Source organism: Stenella coeruleoalba (genome assembly GCF_951394435.1).
Source record: "Stenella coeruleoalba genome assembly, chromosome: 9".
Lineage (NCBI taxonomy): Eukaryota > Metazoa > Chordata > Mammalia > Artiodactyla > Delphinidae > Stenella > Stenella coeruleoalba.
This window is the reverse complement of record NC_137155.1, coordinates 31,640,689-31,663,187: the sequence shown is the minus strand read 5'-3', so window position 1 is coordinate 31,663,187 and position 22,499 is coordinate 31,640,689. Positions and strand designations below refer to the sequence as shown.

The following is a 22,499-nucleotide window of genomic DNA, read 5'->3' as shown; positions in this document are numbered from 1 at the left end:
ACTGGCTATCTATGTGAGGAGGTGACATTTAAGGTGAGATCAAAATGATACGCAGGAGCTAGGCATGGAAAGATCTGGAGGAAGGACATTCTAGGTATGGGCAGATGTCATGTGGCCTCAAGACTGAACGTTCAAAAGCAGAAAGAGGGTCATTGTGGCAGCATCCTGGCGAAGTGGGGAGAGCAGTATATGACAAGATGGGGAGGTGGGCACAGGCCTCACGTGTACAGTGTGTTTCCTTTTAACCAGAGGAGGCGGGGTTTATTTCATTCTAACTGCAGTGAGAAGCTTTGGGTCAGATTTTCGCACGGGAATGACAGGATTTGTTGAAAAGTCTAAACAGCTTGCCGTTGCTGCTGCCATGTGGGAAGTCGATTGCATCTTTCCTTCCAATCTTGTTCTCCTAGTCACCATTATTTCTCAGTGGCTGTCCTGGTCTCCTAGAGCTGCTCTAACAAAACACTACAAACTGGGAAGTTTAGAAAAACAGATATTTATTGTCTCAACAGTTCTGGAGGCAAGAAATCTGAAGGGCTGGAAGGGCTGTGCTCCTTCTGAAGGTGCTGGGGAGGATCTGTTCTAGAATTCTTTCCTTGCTTCTGGTAGTTCCCTGGCTTGTGACAGCCTAATTCCAATCTTCACATGGCAGTTTCCCTTTGTGTGTGTTTGTATCCAAATTTCTCCTTTTTATAAGGACACCAGTCGTACTGGATAAGGTGCTCACCCTACTCCCCTATGACCTCATCCTAACTAGTTTCTTCTTCAATCACCCTATTTCCAAATAAGCTTATATCCTTAGATACTGGAGGTTAGGACTTCAATATATGAGTCTGGGGGGAAGCCATTCAGTGAACAACACTGGCTTTTCAAACAAGTGATATTTGGGCAAAGATTAAAATAATGAAATAAATCAAGAAAGAAGGAAGTATGTGAGGAAGGCGACTCAAACAGACCCAAAAAACGTGGAGAATTCAATTTTCAGAAGAAAATTTGAGCAGATTAAATGTTGAGCCCAAGTGCCTAAGAAAAACTTGGGAGGTCTCCCCGTCATCAGTTATTATAAGCATGTGAGGTGTTGATTGTTTTATCGATCCCTTTGCAGTTGCAATCCTCTGATTACACAGACAGGAAGCTTCAGTTAGAATCTCTGACCGTGGTGATAAGTGGGTTATTAGTAATACTGTTGCTGGTTGGGTTAGTATACAGTGACCGTCTGTCGTGGCTCGGGTGGAGGAGATGTCCCATTGGCGCTGAAGAGTCTTCCCCTCTAATCCTTCAATACAGAGTTCTCGGTGACCTAAAGGGAAAGCCATTACTTTGATCAGGGATTATGAGCTAGAAGCTGATTTACTCAGTGTCAGAGATGATTTCAGAGAGTGTCCTCCTAGAATGTTGTAGAAAGGGACTTTTGCCACTGAGAGACTCTGGTGAGGTGCAGACCTCAAAGCACACATTAAAATGAAATGACAACCCTGCTTTGTAACTTGGGGTGTCACTCGTGTTAGAGTAGCCTCAGAGCTTTCCCAAGGTGGTCTTGTTGTGTGGTCCTGTCAAATAAAATGTAATGCGATGGCTGAGCTTGGAAAGATAACCTGTCTTTTCAGCTATTGAAGGTTTTCAGGAAATGCTCACATGTGTTGGTCCTTGTATAAGTGACCCCAACTTCATTTTTTCAAAAAGCACTCTTTAAAAAAAAAAAAATCTATGTGGAGCATTCAGGGCGTGAAGTTTAAATTCATTCAGGAAAGCAGCTGAGAGCAAATACAACAGTGTGGTTTTTTGGTTTTTTGTTTGGTTTTTTTTTTCTTCTGCATTTGGGTTTCAATATGCTTATATTTTGTTTTGTTATTTTTCTTAATATTTATGACATAATTATGGCAAATTTCTTCAACCAAACGCATATTTTGATCATGTTAAAGCCAACTTATTCCTAACTGTAAGATATAGCAATAGTATCAAAAGTTTAAGCATTGAGAATCTCTTCAGTAATACAGAACAGGGATTAGTTGACCTCGCCAGAAATGTAACTCTGGGATTCTAACAGTTTCAGTAAATGTTTTAGACAGCTCGAGGCACAGGGAAAGCTTTAGTGCAAAGGACGTTAAGAATCATACAAAAAGGCAGGTGTTTAAAATGCATGAAGCAAGTCACACGTGAGGTGTGTGTTGGTTTGAACAAATCCATTCTTTCCACAGTAATTCTATAGCAAAGGTTTCTGGCCCAAAAATATCCCCCCTTTGATGTCCTTGTACGTGGATGCTGATGTGAGGTTAGGATCTTTCTTGCTTATCAGGAAAATGTGACACTTTGATGAAAGGCCACGTCTTCATTTTCTGTCCTTTTCTGGTGGAGAGTAATACAGCAGTGAGAGTCCAGACGTCATTAACCAGGATGGTTTGTTAGGCAAGCGATGCGGGGGCAGACTTGGGCGGCATCTTTGTTTAATGGGAAGACAGGAACAGGGACGGAAAGTCTGACATGAAAATCGGAATTTAGTATCTAAATATGTGAAAAACGAAACAGACATGGCCCCGGGGCTCGTTGGATATCATCTGCAGGGGGTGTGCTTCCTCTCCCCAGGTGTCGCATCAGCCGGATCCTGCGGGCTCCTCGGGGTTACGCGCTCTTGATTGGAGTGGGGGGCAGTGGCAAGCAGAGCCTGTCCCGCCTGGCGGCCCACGTTTGCAGCCTCGAGGTCTTCCAGATCACTCTGACCGAAGGCTTTGGAATCCAAGAACTTCGGGTAAGTACAGTGATGGGCATCCCCGCACCCCTTCTGCCCTAGGATATAAGTGCTCCCGTCATCCATGGGGGGGGGGAAGCTCTTTAGAGGATTTAGTTGGCGGTTTCTCCTTCATGGTCAGATTAGTAATAGCAAATTGCTACCAACATTTATAGGTATATAAGCCTATAAGCCTGTAGAACTGGCTCAGAAAATATTTTATTAAATACTTGCTTACACAAACATGTTTTTTCTTTTGCATTGACCATACTTGATAATCAGCAGTATTCATGGCCCCATACGATGGAGTGAGGGGAAAAAAGATACTTTTCTTTTTACTTTTTTTTAACAAGCGCGAAGAGATTTCTTCCACTTTGAAGCAGATTATGAAAATAAAATATGATGGGAACACAGTCAAGAAGCTCTGACGTGTTTTTAAAATTTTGCTTTTGAGTTACAACAGTACTTACAAAATAGTACTTAGAGTTTGTGGCGAGTGCTATTTTAAAGCAAAAAAAACCAAACCACGTGCTTTCAATATTACTAAATAAAACTAACTACATAAGACACCAGCCAATGAAGTAGACAGCTGTTGAAATGAGACAGAAACTTCTTTTAACTGCGTTGCTTGACAGTGGCGTTACTGCATTTCACTTTTACTGGAAGAGAAGGGAGTTGTTTCTCAGGAGCCTGTTTGCGTCTTGGGCTCCATTAGGCCACAAACACGATACTCATCATTATATGCCAGAAATGGAGGTGACGTCATGCTGTTTGCCCCCATAAGAAGATGGTCACTGTGAGGAAAGAATATGTAAACGGGGGAAAGGACAGCACACAGCCCTCCCATTGTAGCGCCTCAGTTCTCCCTAGCCCTCGCACACACACTCCCAACGTCACACCAGCATTTTAATACAGCGTGAATAATGGCCTCCTTTCCTTACAGGTAGATCTTGCCAATTTGTACGTCAGAACCGGAGCCAAGAACATGCCCACTGCGTTCCTGCTGACAGATGCACAGGTTCTAGATGAGAGCTTTCTCGTGCTGATTAATGACTTGCTGGCATCAGGTGATTAAATCAACACATTTCATGAAAGATCTTCCCCAAAGACAAATGATCTGTAGTTTCAGTGAACTTTAAATAGAGATAATTTGTCTTTGAGGTGTTTGCTGGGGCATTCTTTGAGGAGAAACCTATAAACCTAACTAATTTGAAGTATATTCTTTCTCAGTCTGCTTGCGGATGTGAGATGCCTTGGAGAGGCCTTCAGTGAAGTAAATGTTATTCCTACATGGGCGAGTTTAGTGGGTGGATTCGTCATAGCTTGTCCTCAGTGTGTTGTGTGTCTTGTAAATGCAAAAAGAAAAATTGCGTTTCTGTTTCAAACTCTTTAAAGGTGAACTTTGTATTATAAAGCATTTCAAGTCATGTATAAAATTTAAATTGTGGCAGTCTTTTAATAATTCTACTCATTCCTTTGGGGGCAGGGGAAGTCCCTGATCTGTTCAGTGATGAAGATGTAGACAAGATAATTTCTGGAATTCGTAGTGAAGTTCATGGTCTGGGCATGGTGGACTCCAGAGAAAATTGTTGGAAGTTCTTTTTGGCCCGGGTGCAACTACAGCTGAAAGTAAGAAACATTTGCTTTATTTGCATTTAGTTAAACATGCTGTTAGAACTCTGCTATGGTTCTGTTTTGCAGTTCATATGAGAAGTTTGAATTCCACTCATTCATTTTGTAAGGACATCCAGTCATTCATTTTGAAAGGACATTTGCATTTTTCCATGAGTGTCTGGAGGGCACCTTCTTCAGGTTTCCTGTGATGCTGGGCTCCTACAAAGCATTGCTCTGAGCAGATTGCACTCCTCGAGTGAACTGAACATGGTCTCTGTCCTTGAGGAACTTACACTATTACAGGAGACAAGAGACACCACAAATAGTGGTAGTATGGGACCAGTGTGAATGGTGCTGTGTGATTCCAGAGGCATACAGCATCCTTCCTAATGGCACTAGACCCTCCTGGAGGAAGTGATGTGCTGTGTGTCAAGTGTGGCTTAGAATTCATGGGGAAGCGATGGGGTGGGGAAGAACTTTCAGGGAGAGGAAATAGCATTTATAGAAGAGTAAAGGTGGAATGCACGGTACATATTTGGAGAAACCCCAGATAGCTCTAAATGACTGGGATGGAGAATTCCTGTAGGAAGAACCAGGTGGATCAGGCTGGGAAAGCAAATTGGGGTGAAGCAAGGGTTTTGTAAATCATTAAGGGAGCAGAGGAAGAGTTTGAGTTAAGGAAGTGACTCTTATGTTCGTACTTCAGGGCAAATAATTATGGCCTATCACTCAGATGATCTGAGGCTCAACCCAGGGTTCCTCCACAGAAACTACTCCATGCTTTAGTGTAGCATATAGGAATATAATATAACCAAATAAGAGCAGCAAGAAGGATGAAGTATTAGAACAAGAAGCTCCTCCACACTCATGGCAGAAAGCCAATTGAAAATGCTAATATGGAAAATTGAGACTTCCTAGTATAGTAATGCTTAGTAACCTAGAAAAGTTACTACTTTGCTGCTCCTTCTAGTATTCCACACCTGTCAAGTTAGGAACAGAGGACTTCCCTGGTGACACAGTGGTTAAGAATCCTCCTGCCAATGCAGGGGACACGGGTTCGAGCCCTGGTCCGGGAAGATCCCACATGCCACGGAGCAACTAAGCCCGTGTGCCACAACTACAGAGCCTGCGCTCTAGAGCCTGAGCACCACAACTACTGAGCCCCTGTGCCGCAACTACTGAAGCCCGTGTAGGGCCTGCGTGCCGCAGTTACTGAGCCCACGTGCTGCATTTGCTGAAGCCTACGCGCCTAGAGCCCATGCTCCACAACAAGAGAAGCCACCGCAATGAGAAGCCCGCACACCACAAGGAAGAGCAGCCCCTGCTCGCCACAACTAGAGAAAGCCTGCACGCAGCAATGAAGACCCAATGCAGCCAAAAATAAATGAATAAATAAAGTTAGGAATGGACTTTGCGGCTCCTGTAAAGCCTGGAGTACGCAGGAAGGGATGGGAAGTGGCATTAGCTGTGAATATACCTCTGTGAGGAGGTTAAGGAATAGAGTAACTATGATTCTTCTCCACCCTCCTGTTTCAAATTCCACATTGGTCTTACTGAGCAATTCTGGGCTGAGGTTAGAAGTCAGAATTCAAGGTTCAGTTGCCCAAAGAGTTTTCTGCCCATCAGAAATGTGACTAAGCATCTGTTGGCCAGGTTGTAACAAGGCCGGGGATTTCTCCCTGTTCCACTGCGATATGCTTGGATCAGATTTTCTTTGTGAAATGGGAAAATAAGTACAATAATAGAATTTGAGACAGTAATGTAATAAATCAGCAGCAGTCCAAGTCTGTTGTTCAGAGCAGCAGAATCAACGTCACCTAGGAACTTTTCAAAAATGCAAATTCTCCAGCCCCATCCCAGAACTCTTAAATTAGAAACTCCGGGTGGGACCCAGAAATCTGTTTTAACAAACCCTCCAGGTGATTCTGAAGCATGCTGCAATTTGACAACCACTGTTACAAATAATGCTAGCATGAGCGTCCTTTACATGCATCTTGTATACACAGCTTTGCTTGCTCTTGTAGGATAAATTCTTAACTCGGGAATTGCTAAATTCAATAGTTACAGCTTGTAGCAGTTTTAAATTGTGCCTGCAATTTCTCTGATGCTCTTCTGACTCACAGGTGGGATTCAGGTCCCCTCTCCTTGGATCTGGGTGGGCTTATGACTGCTTCAGCTAATAGAGTAGGGTATAGTTCAGCAGAAGTGATGCTGAGTAACCTCCGAGGCTTTCCATTGAATTGTACATGGTTTTTTGTTTGTGAGTTCTGTGCATATTAAGTGATTAGGCTTATATATATGTGTTGGATATTTTTCCTGTTCTATCATTTATCTTTTAAATGTATATATGGTACATGTCTGTTTGTTTATAACTCTGGAAAAAATTTTAAGTTTTTATCCTAGATTAATCAGTGTTTGCCTTTATGGATTTGGGGTTTCTAACATGTTTAGGAAAGTGTTTTTCTCTCCAAGATTTAAAAACTCTTCACTAGAAGCTACTGGAACTCATTTGGGCTACAAATGAAGAGAATGTCCAAGACCAGTTCCTGAAAGCCTCCCTCCCATGTCAGAGTCCAGACTAGTTCAGTAATCCCCTTACAAACCCATGCTTTTCCGTCTTTCTCTCCCGCCAGTGACCACCCTGCTGCTTCCTGCCCCATGATCACACGATGAGTGCAGTAGGGTCTATATTCCCGGTAGGAAGAAAGAGTGGGGAAGGAGACTTGGGGCTCTCTGAATCAGGAATCCAAAGCTCCCCCCAAATCCCTAAGCTGATGTCTTACTGATCACAGGTGTGTCCCTTGTCACCTCCACCTACCAGGGAGTATGGGGAAGTGGATATTTGATCTTGTCACAAAGGCTTTATGAGTAAAATTGGAAATTGGTTTAGAATAGAAGCAGTGTCAGCCATTCCAGGGCCTGCATGCTTTCCTGCTTTATGTTTAAAACTATGCTACATCTGGAATATATTTATTATTGTTTATGACAAAGAGTGAGCCGAGAGGTTTCAGGTTACTTTTTTCCCCCCCCCAAAAGATGTGTTTTTATCTCAACACCATGTATTTCTTCCTTACTAATTTAAAGGACCATCTTTATTATATGCCAGATAGCCATGTTAACTGGGTCTATTTCCACGTCCTCTATTCTATTTTCTTGTTACTCCTACTGATTCCAGCTCTGTACTATGTAAGGTATGAAAACTTTATTATACTTTTTCGTATCTAGTATTTCATTGCCCTTATCTAGTTTTTCTTTGTTGCTTTTACATGTTTTTAATGCCTGGATAAACAGCAGAATCATTTTGTCAGATTCTAAACACATTTCATTTAAATTTTGGTTGAAATCCTACTGAAAGCTTTTTTTTAAATTAGGGAGAATTGAATCTTCATGATAAAAGGTCACATTGCTTTTGTAGAAGAACTATTTCCTTCATAAAATTTTCTACTGGTATATTGTTTCTATATAGGAGAGCTGTTGATTTTTAGTTTTGTAACCAGCTACCTTACTGCCTCATCAATCATTTTCTATTAGTTGGTTGATATATAGCCTGCAGATAATGATATTTTGTCTTTCCTAATATTCTGTTTATCCGTCCTCCTTCCTCACTGCATTGGCAAATCTACAAAAGAAGGTGTTTCTCATGTTTCACTGTTACATTATATGTTGGCTTTTGACTCAGGATGTGTATTGTCAAGGAAATATCTACCTATTGGATTTCTTTGCAGCCTCTCTTGAGATAATTACATGGTTGTTCTTTTTGAACTTAGTAATATTCATATAGTACAGAAGTTTTGCATTTTCATATTGTTAAATCCATCAGGCCTTTCTTCTATGCGTTTCCTGTGATTCTATGCTTTGGCAGGCTTTACCGAAACCGAGATCAGTTTTATATTTACCTCTGTTGTTGTCTGAGCCTTTTCGTAGGCACATTTTTTCGTATGCACCTTGGTACCAGCTAGAATTTATTTTGGAGTTAGGTATGGATAATTTTTCCCTATTGTCACAGGATTACTAATTGAATAATTTATCTCTTCCCTACTAAAATGGGTAGGAAGATTTTTGTTTATTTGTTTTTTGTTTGTTACATGCTGAGGAGGAATAAGATCTCTCCCTCAAATACTTCTCATCCTTCTTGGCCTTCACTTAGTTTGCTGCATCATGAGAAAGATCAGTGGTCAGCACCTTACCCTGAGGGAGAAATGATGCGGCAAAGAAACGGGTCTCCTTTTAGCAAGAAAATGGCAGCTTCTTTCTCTTCATCTGTGTGTATTACCCGCAAATCCTCAGAATTTTTTCTAAGGAATAATGGATTTCTCTGTTAGTTTCATATATTGTGATATTCACCAGCATGTGCTAAAGACTCAGAATTTCTGATGAGCTAGCTGATGCTTCCTTTGCATATGTTCCTAGCTGGGCAACACGGGAAGCTTAATGTGTTACAAGAGTTGGCGAGCACACCTGGCAGGTCAAGCTAAATGATGTGTAGTTACCACCCCATTACCCATGCTCACCACCCAAACTCAGTTCCTATTTGGAATGCAGGGGTAGTGAGAACCTGTTGGCAGCTGAAGTAGACCGGTGAGTCAGTGCCAAGTGCCTCCTCTCCTTCACATCTGTGTATGTGTGCATCCTTTCCTGCATAATTCTTATTTACCCTTAGAGTATAGTACTCTCATCTTCTCTCCTAATAACTTTAGTTAACCTGAAAACTCTTCTTTCTTGCCTGCCTTCCTGGCCACGTGATGCCGTAAGGAAAAGAACCCTTAGTGTATGTAGCAGCCCCTGATTCTTTCCCAAGAATTTAGTTATCTGTGTGTTTGGTTATCTAACTGTCTGTCTGTCTATCTATGGGTGGGGGTATGTGTGTGTAGTTTTTATTTTCTTCATATGGTTCTGTATTTTTAAATTATATATATTATGTATTATATACATACATAAGTATATGTTATATATATGTATAGAGAGAGAGAGAGGAGATTCATTTTTGATAACATAAGATATATATGTTCATTTTAGAGAACTTAAAAATACAGAACCATACGAAGAAAATAAAAACTATGCTCAGTTATATTGCCTAGAGATAACAACTGGAAACATATTGGTATATTTTCTTCCAGTTTTCTGTGTGTATAGACACACATACAAAGTACATACTCAGAACTATGTTTTTTTTTTCACATCTCTCACTATTTTCTTTACCTCCCTCTTTGCCTTTTTGTTTCGAAGTCTCCCACAGGAAAAAAAAAAATCAAATGATTCTAAGAATTTCGTGTATGGAGTGAACTATTTAACTCAAACATGCTTTATTTTAAATAAGTGTAGGAGACCTTTATCCATTTTTACCCTTTGCCAACTTTCCTATTGGTTTGTTAGACTTTTTATTGATTTATAGGAGCTCTTTATATAGCTGAATAATAGCCATATGTCCATAATGTCCTTGTCTGTTTTAGTGTTGCCAATTCTTTTCAAAGTTCACCATAATTCTGCTAATTTTGTTTACAATGACTTCTGTTTTACATTTATATATTAAATAAGTCTTATTTTTTTTCTTCATGGATTTTGTGTGTTAAGGCTTTTTAGGAAGCATTTTCATACTCTGTGGTTATGAAAGTATTATCCTGAATTTTCTTTAAATTAATTTATAGTATCTTTAATGTTTAGCCCTGGATTGCCTTGTGCAATATAAGGTGGCTTTTCTACTTTTTCTCCCCCAAATTGTCCCAACACCTCTTATCATAGAATCTTTCCTTATACTACCAATTTGAAATGCTACCTATATCATATGTTAAATGCCTAAAAATGGGGTTTGCCAGCACCGATGGCGCTTGTTCTCCCAACTGCACATGTATCGAGTTATCACGTTGTGTCAGCAAAAATGCAACCACACTGCTAGCAGAGCAGCACAGATCATAACGCAGAAGTCTTGCATAACATGGTTCACATATGGACCCACTTAATAGATATTCAGGCATCTGATTTTCTGTTTTAGAAAAAGAAAAACACTATTATACGAGGTTATGGGGCTGCAGACTGGCCTGGAAGGTAATGTGTGGGCAGCGCCAGCCCAGGAGACAAGCAGGGCAACTATGACAAGGGATTCTTCTCCTCATATATACAGGTTTAATATATAGGAAGGGAAATATAGTGGGGAATATAAGTCCTACTATTTTTACTCCTCAAGAATGCATTTGCTCTTTGCTGTCTATTGGGCTTCCACATGCAATTTCTTTATGAATTTGCATTAAAAAAAAAAGAAAAGAACTAAAACTCCCCAATGAAAAAAATTTTTAACTCTTGTAAAAATCTGTACTGAAGAATATACACGCATGAAAGGCTGTGGGAATGATTTCATTGTGTATTACCTAAAAAGAAAATAAATGTAAATATGCATAGAATGTGTGTATGGTGAAAATTCTGTTGAATCTCATAAAAATAATTGAAGTTAAAAGGTTATTAGGTGAGGGGATGATACAGGAAAATACATAAAGTTAATAAGGTGATGGTAAAACAATCAAACCGAGGAATTGTTTCTAGGCTAAACCTCCATTCCCGGGAGGATTCTCTCAGTAAGATTCAGATCTTATCAATCTTGAAAAATACTGAGACTTTTGAGGATAAATGCAAACACAAGTTATGGATAGAAGCTTCTGAAGTGAACGTGTGGGAAGATTCCCTCTGAGAATAAACTATATCAGCTGGAAAAAAATACACTGATAATAGCAATTCAAATTTCCATTACAAGAGGAAATGGACTGAGGCCTGTTAGTAATATGCAAATTAATGTGTACTTACATGGGATCTTATCTAAAAGAAATTGAAATGTACTCCAAAGCACAATGAAAAGAGGGTTATTGCAAACGAGTCTTAACACCTGTGTAGAGGGAAAAAAAAAGGGAATAGAAAATGCTGTGGTATGGATTCCAAAAGCAAGTTCCTGACATCCAGATATTAGAGCTGTAGAAAATATATAGATGGTGATTCCAGGGTTTGCTTTTTACTTGTGAGAATTTGCTTTTAGAAGAGAGCACAGCTGTCTAAGGCATTTTTAACTTTATTTTCTTAGCCGACCTTTCTTTCCAATCCACTACTGGAAACTAACTTAAGCCAATTTGGTCATTTGCAATTGTCAGGAACTATTGGGGGATATATTTCAGGGACCTTCAATACTTGGAGGTAGATGACGCCTGTTCGGGGGATGGGGAATATTCTCCCCAAATCTTCCAATTTAAGATGTGCTTCAAAGAAAGAAGTCTCAGACTGAACTCTGGTACACATAGAGTTTATGTGTAGCACATAACTTAAAACAAGTCTTGAAGTCTTAAAATCTGCTCTGTAAACTTGTTGGAATCCCAACTCTGTCCTTTTAGGAACCTGACTAGCCCTAATTGAAAAGTTCCTTTGAGGCAGATATAGAAATATTTTCATGGTAGGATTAAGCTGATCTTCTCATTGGGATCACATAAAAGTACAGAAACTTTCCATAAGCTGTTTACCACAGGACACAGGACCGGTCAAAATCCAAAGTCTAAAGAGTCACGGGGATTACTCGGCTACTCTGAAATATAGCTTTTCCTGTTTTGTTCATAGAACAGTAGGGGTGCAAGTACAGATATTTCTATTTTTCTAAGATATCTTGAACACTACTCATTTCATCATTGAACAATCATATCCAGTATTCATGATGCTAAGTAACCAGCCATTTATGTTGATGAGAGAAGTTAGCTAAGAGCTCAGGTAGCCAACTTTGCAATGCAGGCTTCCATTAGAATGTGTGAAATGCTGGTTAAGCATCCCGAGCCCATGTGTCTCTCTTGGTTATATAATGATAATAACCAGATAATGGCCCCTAAGTTGTAAAATAAGATGAGTATTCACATGCATATTGTAGTAGACTGAAGTATTTCAAAGGTATATTTTACAGGACCAGCTGGCTTCATTGGTGACTTCTACCAAATATTTCAAGAAGAATTAACACCGATCCTTTTCAGTCTCTTCCAAAAAAACAGAAGAAGTAGGAACACTCATTTTACAAGGCCAGCATTACCCTGATACCATAGTCAGATAAGGACACCACAAAACAAGAAAATTACAGGACAATATCCTTGATACATAGATGCAAAAATCCTCAACAGAATGTTAGCAAGCTGAATTCAACAGTACATTCAGAGTATATCATACACCATGATCAAGTGGTATTCATTCCAGAGATGCAGTATGGTTCATCATCCACAAGTCAATCATTATGATACGCCACATTAACAAAAAATGATATGATCATCTCAGTAGATGTAGAAAAAGCATTTGACAAAATACACATCCATTTATGATAGATACTCTCAACAAAGTGGATATAGAGGTCACATACCTGAAATAATAAAGGCCATATATGATAAGCCCACAGCTAACGTTATACTCAATGGCGAAAAGCTGAAAGCTATTCCTCTAAGATCAGGAACAAGATAAGGATGCACACTGTCACCACTCCAATGCAACATAATACTAGAAGTCCCAGCCAGAACAATTAGTCAACAAAAAGGTAAATATATGGGGTGATGGATGTGTTCATTGACTCAATGGGGGGAAATCCTTTCACAGTGTCTATAAAATCATCATATTGTACACGTTAAATGTCTTACAATTTTAATGATGCTGAAAAAGTAAATTATAGATAGCATCACACCCTTTTTTCTAATCACTTATTTGTCTTTCTTATAAATTCTTTGCTATGTTAATCTCTCATGAAATTAGGGAAATGCAGCCGGAAAATTATAGGATGATTTCCTCCCACACACACACAGTAGTGTTCCTTGAGGCAACGACTTGAGTTTACTCCAGGTTGTCTAAAAAGTTGTGGAGACTATTTTTAAAAAGAGCAGAACAGCCAACGCTTTCAAGATATTAGCATAGGCTCTCAGAATACTACCCAGGAAGCTGGATGGAGAGAATTTCTATGCTAGATTTCTAGCAAAGCTAAAAATTGGGGCAGTCATTGCACTCCTCAAGGCTAGTGTGCTACTGTCCTTTCCCTTCGTAAGAAGTACTGATGAACAAGCATACTTCTCTCATTTAGTTCCCAGGGTCTAATTTATCTGATAGAACTGAGGTTATTAATGATTATCTAACTTATTTAAAATTCTCTAAATTTTCTACTTCACTCTGTATATAATAGAGACTTAGATTCTATGAGTATTTCACCAAATGCAAAAGCGTTAAAAGTGTAAATATTTCGTTTAGGTATTCCCATAGAAATTTTAAGACTATTAGGGTATAGCTGTGGGTGTCAGAATCACGTGGAAGGCTTGTTGCAAACACAGAGATTGCCAAGCCCCATCCAGAGTTTCTGATTCCCCAGGTCTGGAGTAGGTCCAAGAATTTGCATTTCTAACCAGCTCCTAACAATCCTTTGAGAACTACTCATCTCCTGCCATCTGCCCTCTGCCCTCCACGTGAAATTTAGATGGCATTGTGAGGATCCTTATAACATAGAAAAAAAAAATGTATTCAACTGTAAAATTGTAGAAAAGGAAAATAATTCTTTAAATCAGTGTTGTATATTATCTTTCAATAAATAATTAAGGCATATCATTAAATTAAAGTATTTTTTTCCTGAGGCTCACCACACATGGTTCAGATACTCTGTTTTCTAACACATTCTTCAGACCTGATAGTATGCCGGTAGTAAGTGTAGAAACAGAGTAAGTGTAGAAGTGATGGAAATATTTAGGACCTCAAATAAATGATGCTTCCCTCCCCTTTGCTACAATTATGTATAAATGAAGTCTCTAAAATTGTCATGAATGAGAGGTAAGTTGGGTGCAGAAAACCAACTTCTAGGACATTAAGGAGAAATACTCATGTATGGGGAGACAAGGTAGTTAGGAGAAACCTAAACACTGAAATGTAAGTGAAAATTCTGCCTTGTAACTGAGGCTTGTTAACTTAGCACATGCAATATTACAGCAATTATTCAGTTTGTAACTAGACTCTTGAATATAAAAAAGAAATCGGTCAGCTTATGCATTATTGAAAATCATTTTAGATCTTAGGATTCATCTCTTGAGTTGTTGAAGAGCCATAGTATATAAAATTAATATGGTAAAAACACCTGTTAAACGAGAATATATGGTTTCACATATTTTTATGATTTTTATGACATGAATTTTAAAATGCTATGTGGAAAAAATATATCCCTTGAAAAGTGATTTTGTTAGTTGCCTTATCTCAAAGTGTGAGAGACGTCATTGAAAGAACTGCAGAGCTTTGTTTCACATCATCAAGTGCAAGCCGCGTCTAGAAAAAAGGAAACCAAGACTCATCCTCAGACCTTACCCCAGTTGGCATCAGTCTCCCCAGTGCCCTCAAGTCCACAGTGACTTGGGAAAGAAGACAGAGGACAAAAAGGGAGCTCCCTAAACACCTCTTTTGTGCTAGTACTTTACACAGGGCACCACATCTGACGAGCCCAGAAAGGATATTCAGACCCACTGAAGTCCTGATAACTTGCTTCCCTCACTGAGCTTCTGTGACACATGTCACAGCTGAACTCAGGCACTCCTGACAGAAAGCAGCCCTGTGTCACTAAAGAGTATGGAAACTTTCCAATTTAACTCTTAAGTCATTAAATACTTAAATAAAACTTTGAAAACTTACAAATTTCTCATCAGGACCATGTATAAACTGAAATTTTTACTCCTTTAAAAATGTTAGGTATGAACTCCAGTGAATTATTTTAAGTGGAAACAAAGTAAACATTGAATGTGATAAAACTTTTCTTAAAAGTATCTTACACAGTTTTATGGAGACTGGTGAATTACAGAATAGGAGACAGCAGATGATAGTCTTGGTATTATTTTATCATAGAGGTTTGGTTTTTATTTTTAATTGTCATAATGTAACTTGTGTGATAGAAAAGAATGAATTTCCCACTATGCTTGATGATCATCAAAAATGTTTAGAAGGAGAGGGACCAATTTTAAGGAAAGCACACAGCACTGTTTCTGTATGTTCCGTGGGGCAGGTTTGTACTTTGATTTGCAAGGAGGTTAATGTTGCTTTCCACTCTGTGGTGCTTTAGGCTAGTTTAATGTCACGGTTGGCTGCACTCCTTTCTTTCATTGTCCAGGGTCGTGGTGTAATTCTTTGCTCACTCATCACCCTCCGGGTTTTGCCCTGCCCCCGTGTCTCCACAGATCATTTTGTGTTTCTCTCCGGTTGGTCACACGCTGAGAAGTAGAGCTCGGAAGTTCCCAGCCCTGGTTAACTGCACGGCTGTTGACTGGTTCCATGCTTGGCCCCAGGAGGCTCTGGTCACAGTCAGCAGGAGGTTCATTGAGGAAACCAAGGGAATTGAGGTATGCCGTGTCAGCCTCTGAATCTCTCTCTCTCTCTCTGTCTCTCAAACACACACACTCTCACTGACCCAAGTCCTCAGTAAAACATTTCCAAAATACACCTCCTAGCAGAAAGCTGTCCTTGTTTGTTTAAGATGATAAGATCATCTTTGTGAGTTTACATTTTACTGAATAGGATGGCTGATCTTTTTGTATCTGGTTGAGGTGCATACACACACACAGACACAGATACACACAGACACACATACAAGAGACACATACACACTAACACACACACAGACACACATATACACTAACACACACACACTCAGACACACAAACAGCACGTGAGTTCTTACTCATCCGCTGACTCACCAGAAGGCCAGGATATTCAGAACTTACTGAATATAAATCCTTTACATTCACAACTAAACAAAAAAGTAGGCACCCCTAGCCATGCAATGCTTGTTCTTAACAAAGTAAGGCAATTCATTGGGATTTTTCTCGTTATGGTATTGATAGGTGAAAAATCAGGCCCCATATATTTTACAATCACTAAGTCAACTAATGTATATGCTTCTTTGTTTTATGGGTGTATGTTTTATAGATTATGTTTGTCATTGGCTCATGTTGAAATTTCCACCTCCTATTGCCTTTTAAAAAAGTTGCATGAAACGAAAAAAAGAAACCACTTCAAGCATTCAGATTCAAAGTGAAAAAGGAATGTACCAATAGATGTGAAGGTGTCATTTAGACCTCCTGGGAATGAAGTTGTGCACCCATCACGCACCTTTCTGATGGGAAAGTTTGGATGGATGGTGATTGTGAACATTTCCCAGGGAGGTTTGTCTTCTGATTCCTTGGAGTGATAAGTCGAAAGGTGCCTAGAATAAGTCAGGCAGGAAGAATGATTCTCAGAGCCAAAAATAAAATCAGGGATATGTAAGGAGTGATGGCTCTTTCCAGCTGAAACTTTGCTGTGAACAGGGACAACCTGCTGTAGCCTCCTTTCCTCCCAAAGCCGTAACTGCTGCTTTTCCAAAGCAGTCCTTTCACATTTCGTTGAATATTATATCTTTTGGTGGCCAGAGGGTTAGAAATCTGGGCATATTTACTTTTTCAATTAATGATTTGTAATGCAGCTAGCTTTATTGCATATTTATATTTATATGTATATTTTATATACATAATATATACAGCTTTATCATATATGGTTTATTGTATTTTCCAAAATGTCTATTAATCTAATTACTTACTGCTGGATTGCCAGGGAAGAACTGTTATGCAACATCTAAAAGATGTATATGATAGAGGTTTTATCATATTCAAATACCTCCTCTTGCTTTTCTCCACACACACACTTAAAACATTTCTATAAATTAATGGAAAAAAATGAAGTCTATTTCACTGTTTTCTTCATATCCAGAAAGTTCTTTCTCTTGCCTGTCTCTACACTCACCCCTAACATTGAATGAACTTACCTAGACCTTTAAAACAACATCATCATCAGGATTTGGGGGGGGTAAAGAGTGAGTAATATTAATGTGTGGTTCTATTTTTTTAAGTGATATTCACTTTTTCCCCACTGGTTGGGGGACACTGCAAAGCTTTTCTTACATTTAGGGAAATATATGTAAATTTGTTCCCATGAACAGAGTAGTAGACTGTCACAGGAGTGATTGATTTCTGTCTGAAATGCTGTTCTCCACATTATGTGTCTTCCTCGAGTCAGAGGAACCCCATTTAGTGGAGACTAACGCTAGCATTACATAAAGTCTACCCGAAATATTTTTTACTTTAAAATCTGGAAAACCATTAAATATGACTAATGATGGTCAGTTACTAACACAAATTTCTTCAGCTATTGCTGGGTCCACTGCATTTCTGGAATTATGTAGGGAATTATTTTGTCTCTAATAACTACAAGAAGCTTTCAGAATGCCGATTTACTAAGAGGAAGAGAGCCTGTATGTATCTTTTGGTAGCAAAATTCTGTTTCATCCAGATCATTTGATTAGGCTGGCTTGGTAAGGAAGAGAAAAGGACCAGCATGCTTTGTTTCTTAATGTTCATTTCTCAAATGGGAGGAAATCAGAGCCGGTGGTGTGGTTTAATTTAGTGTCTGGCACAGTGCTTTAAGCCCCTTGCCTTTGCTGCTCTGGTGCAGACTCTCTCCTGCCAGAGTAGGTGCCACTTAGAAAACAGCTCCTCCTGAAGGAGCTTTGATACGCCAGTGACCATTGACATCTACTGGATGAGGCAGGACTTGCATCATTTTAAGTCCAGAGGGCTCCTCGCAGGTCCTCAGCTCTATTTGGCGGTATCATGATGCCTCCTATAGGATGCTGGGTGCCAAATAGGAATTTAAAAAGCACTTTCCCATTTCTATGGAGCTGAATTATGCCTGGAAACAAATTAGTCAATTTTGTTCCAGTGCTGTGTGCTTATTTAACTTTCCCACCTTCCTAATTTGTTACTCAGGAGCAATAATTATAATTCAGAGCGCAACGTGTCCACCTTCTTCTCCAGATGCGTGGGGCCTTTTCAGTAGAGGTCAAAAACAGCTTTTACATTTTTTGAATGAGCACTAATTTGATCACTTTCTTAGTTTTAATTTCCACTATTAAGACTGAGAGTTGTCAGCATAATTTAGCACTTCTTAATTATTGGCCTCATTTGCTGAGTGTAAGGTACTTATACAAGGTGCCCCCCCCCCGCCCTGCCTTTAGCCAGAGAAAGGATTCATTAAAGGCAAGCGGTTTTGTGTGTGTTGACATATAATTTTCAGGTAGTACACACTCAGCACCCAGGGGTGTGGACTGACTAAGTCTAAGTTAATGTTTGTGCTACTTTTCTGTTACCTGGTATTGAACTAAAATGACAGCTGACAGAATGACCAAAATAGTTTGACACTGAAGTATCACCAGGTATTTATCTGAAGACTTTGTGTCAACATACACTCCTCTTAGGAGATTTGGAAATGGAGATGGAAAGACACAGTGTAAGGAGGGAGAGGATATCCTCCAGCCATCCGTGGGAATTGGGTTACAAATGATAATTGGGAGGAGATCTTGTTGAGAAGTATATGGGTCCCAGTTAGGAAAATCCAGGAAAAAAGGAAGGAGAAACAGGTGTTAAAAGATAAGAAATGGGACTACCCCGGTGGCGCACTGGTTAAGAATCCGCCTGCCAGCCCAGGGGACACGGGTTCGATCCCTGGTCCGGGAAGATCCCACATGCCGCGGAGCAACTAAGCCTGTGCGCCGCAACTACTGAGCCTGCGCTCTAGAGCCTGCGAGCCACAACTACTGAAGCCTGCATGCCTAGATCCCATGCTCCGCAACAAGAGAAGCCACCGCAATGAGAGGCCCGCGCACCACAATGAAGAGTAGCCCCTGCTCGCCGCAACTAGAGAAAGCCTGCACGCAGCAACGAAGACCCAATGCAGCCAAAAACAAATTAAATTTTTTTAAAATTGAATAAGTCCTATTTTTAAAAAAAGATAAGTAATATTTTTGATTTTTCAAGTCAAAATGAATAATCGACCTACTTGAAAGCAGGGCTTGATGAAAAGAGAAATTATTGAATGGAAGTGAAAAGACGAGTTCTCTGAGGAGTGAGATTTGCTTCAGAAGGAGTAGAAAAAAAAGGTCTGAGCAAGATGGAGAAGCCCATGCCCATCCTTTTCAGTCACGTTGTCCAACTGGCAAGTAAAAATTCTCTGTCCTTTTGCCGTGATACTTCAAGATAGTTACACAAGCTCAATATCATCGGCTGTATCAATAAAATGACTTTATTTCACATGCTGCCACCTCTTCCATCCAGAACTTGTTGAAGGTTTGGCAACATAAGAATGGCATATTCTCCTACCATGTTCCAAACCAATCATGGGAAAATGTCCACTCAAGGAGGAAAGTTATTGTACTGCTGTATTTCAAAGACTGATTTCACGACTGGCCTCTAGCTTCCTTTTAAAACCTTAGGCCAAGCATGAAGCATAGTAAACAGCACTTTGTTAGTGATAGGTACGTTAGCAGCAGCATTTCTGTTAATGATTTTAAGCGCAGTTCTTGCTTTGAAATATAAGTGAGGGTTATTCAGTATGAATTTCAAAAGTGGAAAGATAACCTTGTACAATAGAAATTCTATGAATTTGTGAAAAAATTCCTCTTTCTGAGGAATACTGAAATCATTTTAAAAGATTAAGACAAAAACAAGTGCAACCAAATTTCTATTGAATCTGCCTAAATCTCATACTGGCTTAAACCTATATTCAAACAGATGAGAGAAGGCCCAGGTGGTGGTTCATATATTCCCCATTCTTCAGCCCTCTTTCTCCTTTGCACATGCGCACTAACATACTGTTCGCCGTACATTTCTTGCTCTGTGCAAGTTACTTAAATTTAGGATAGAATTGCAAAAAGCAGTAGAATGCTGCTTTCCAGGGTTTTTGCAGTTATGAAAACTTTAGGAATCCCCTCTACCTGGAAAGTAGGGTCCAGTTTTTATAGCTGCGCAGGAACTTGGACATGCTGTGAAGTTGAAAGTTTAGCTAAATCAAATGGAGGCATCGCTACATCCTAGTTATAGCTTTGTGGCTTTCCTACAGTGCTGGCCTCCCCAGATCCATCTCCTGCCTTGTCTGCTTGCTCTGAGAGAGGAAGCTGGGCTCCATCTTTCCTCCCCATGCCCCTAGTCCTCAACTAGCATCTTTGTTTTAATGTTCTGTCAGTAAGCCATTGAAGGCTACCTCTTTTGAGGATTGGAAACTCATCTGGAAGATTGCTAGCTTATGCTGGACTTAAACTTGCCTTTAACCCAGGCTTGGTCTCTAAAGTTTAAAGAGAAAAATAAAAAAACACGAACAAACTAACAATAAAATGCCGTCACCAAAGTAGCGAACAAAAACAAAAAACCAGCATGTAATTTAGAAAACTCTGCATTTAACACTTGTGGCTGCTCTGTCTGGTGGTAATCTTCCTGGGACTACTGTTGGTACTATTACCATCACCAAGAGCAGGGTAACACCTGCCCTGCATTTGCATTATTTCCCACCTCTCATCACCAACCTTCTAAGCAGGGACCACTGGTTTCCCTGTTGTACAGGTGAGAGGCTGGCAGCCATAAGCGCAAGATCCTTAAGCAGGTGAGGGGCCCATTCAGCACTTTCATGCCAGAGCTCATATTCTTAAATCCTGCTCTGGACTGTTGCACAAACGTTTGCCTCTTCCGAAGGAGGAATAAAAGGAAAGGAAGACAAGAAATCGAGTAAAAAGGAGTGAGGAAAGTCTAACTGTTGATTTTGTGGGCAGTAGGAAGTATAGGGAATGCAATAACTTGCCCAATTTGACAGAACTGGAAATCTAACCCGGGTCCTAGGATTCAAACCCCGCATTCCTGGCTGCCTCCACAATTTTTTCCTGGGAGCCTGTTAGCACTATGAGTAGTTTAGGAGAGGAGCTCAAATATAATACTGCCATTTTGTGCGTTATTAAATTTTTGTTATTTAATAAACCAAACTTACAACCACAGTATCTAAGAGATTCTCTACTTTGACCAGACCCAAAAGGAGCTAAAAAGTACAAATAGGATATATTGGGAGTCTGGGATTGTCATGTACACACTGCTATATTTAAAATAGATAACAAGGACCTACTGTAAAAAAAAAAAAAAAGAAAGAAAAAATGAAATTAAAAAAATAAAAATAGATTTGGAATTATTGAAAATTAACATAGGTATTAAATATGTACAGTTTTGTATATTATACTTCAGTAAAGCTGTGAAAAATTAGCATAGAAATAATTTCTGAGATAAACTACCAAGATGGACAGTAGGTGTATGACATTATACATTACAAAATTATCCCAAGTTCAACTTGAAAGGGAGGGCTTCACTGGTGGTGCAGTGGTTGAGAGCCCGCCTTCCAGTGCAGGGGACGTGGGCACCAGCCCTGGTCTGGGAAGATCCCACATGCCGTGCAGCAGCTGGGCCCATGCACCACAGCTGCTGAGCCTGTGAGCCCCAACTACCGAGCCCACGTGCCACAACTACTGAAGCCTACGTGCCTGGAGCCCGTGCTCCGCAACAAGAGAAGCCACCGCAATAAGAGGCCCGCGCACCACAACGGAGAGTAGCCCCCACTCGCCGCAAGTAGAGAAAGCCCACGAGCAGCAATGAAGACCCAACGCAGCCAAAAATAAATAAATTAAATAAATAAATTTATTAAAAAAGAAAAAAAAACTTGAAACGATTTTCTTTTCTTTTTTTTTAATCTGCCTCCTTTCCCTTCCTTGAATACAATACTCTTGAAAGACTGAATTCAAAAGTACAGATATATAGTCATCTTTGCTGGTCTTGGGAGGGTGTAAAATCCTATGTAACACTTAAAGTGTTTGATTTCATTCTGGCCTCCAGGCGTTGGTTTTCATTCAAATTTTGCTGTCATTTTCAACCACGGGGACATGCTGGGCATTTGCTTGAAGAGTCAGGTGGCCAGGGTACTTGGTGTGGCAGCGATTGCCCCTGCTGGAGAGCCAGGACACCAAGTAGAAGAGGTTTGTTTGTGTTTCTGTGCTTACAGTGAGCCATCACAGAGAGTAGAAATTAAACACTTTTTCTTAATGTGAGGAAAAAACAGTTTCTTCTTTGCATTCGATTATGCATTGGCTTCAGCAGTGTTTTCCAAAGCATCTTAGTGGGGAAACCTTGGATTTATAACCATTGGATACTGGCACTTTGCTTATTTTTATTTTTGCTTTCACCATGATTGGCTGTAAATTGACTACAAATGGGATCAACCGGTTTTCATTAAGGGGCCAAATGTAGCAGGAATG

The 22,499-nt window shown here is 39.9% G+C and overlaps 1 protein-coding gene across 1 annotated transcript in view; it reads left to right on the top strand.

Moving 5' to 3' along the window:
- Positions 1 to 22,499, top strand: part of DNAH11 (dynein axonemal heavy chain 11) — a 317,894-nt gene that overhangs the window by 186,623 nt on the left and 108,772 nt on the right. The window contains exons 52-55 of the mRNA XM_079931174.1: positions 2,581 to 2,743; positions 3,666 to 3,789; positions 4,209 to 4,351; positions 15,526 to 15,687. Coding sequence (XP_079787300.1) covers positions 2,581 to 2,743; positions 3,666 to 3,789; positions 4,209 to 4,351; positions 15,526 to 15,687 — 592 coding nt within the window. The remainder of the gene's footprint in view (positions 1 to 2,580; positions 2,744 to 3,665; positions 3,790 to 4,208; positions 4,352 to 15,525; positions 15,688 to 22,499) is intronic.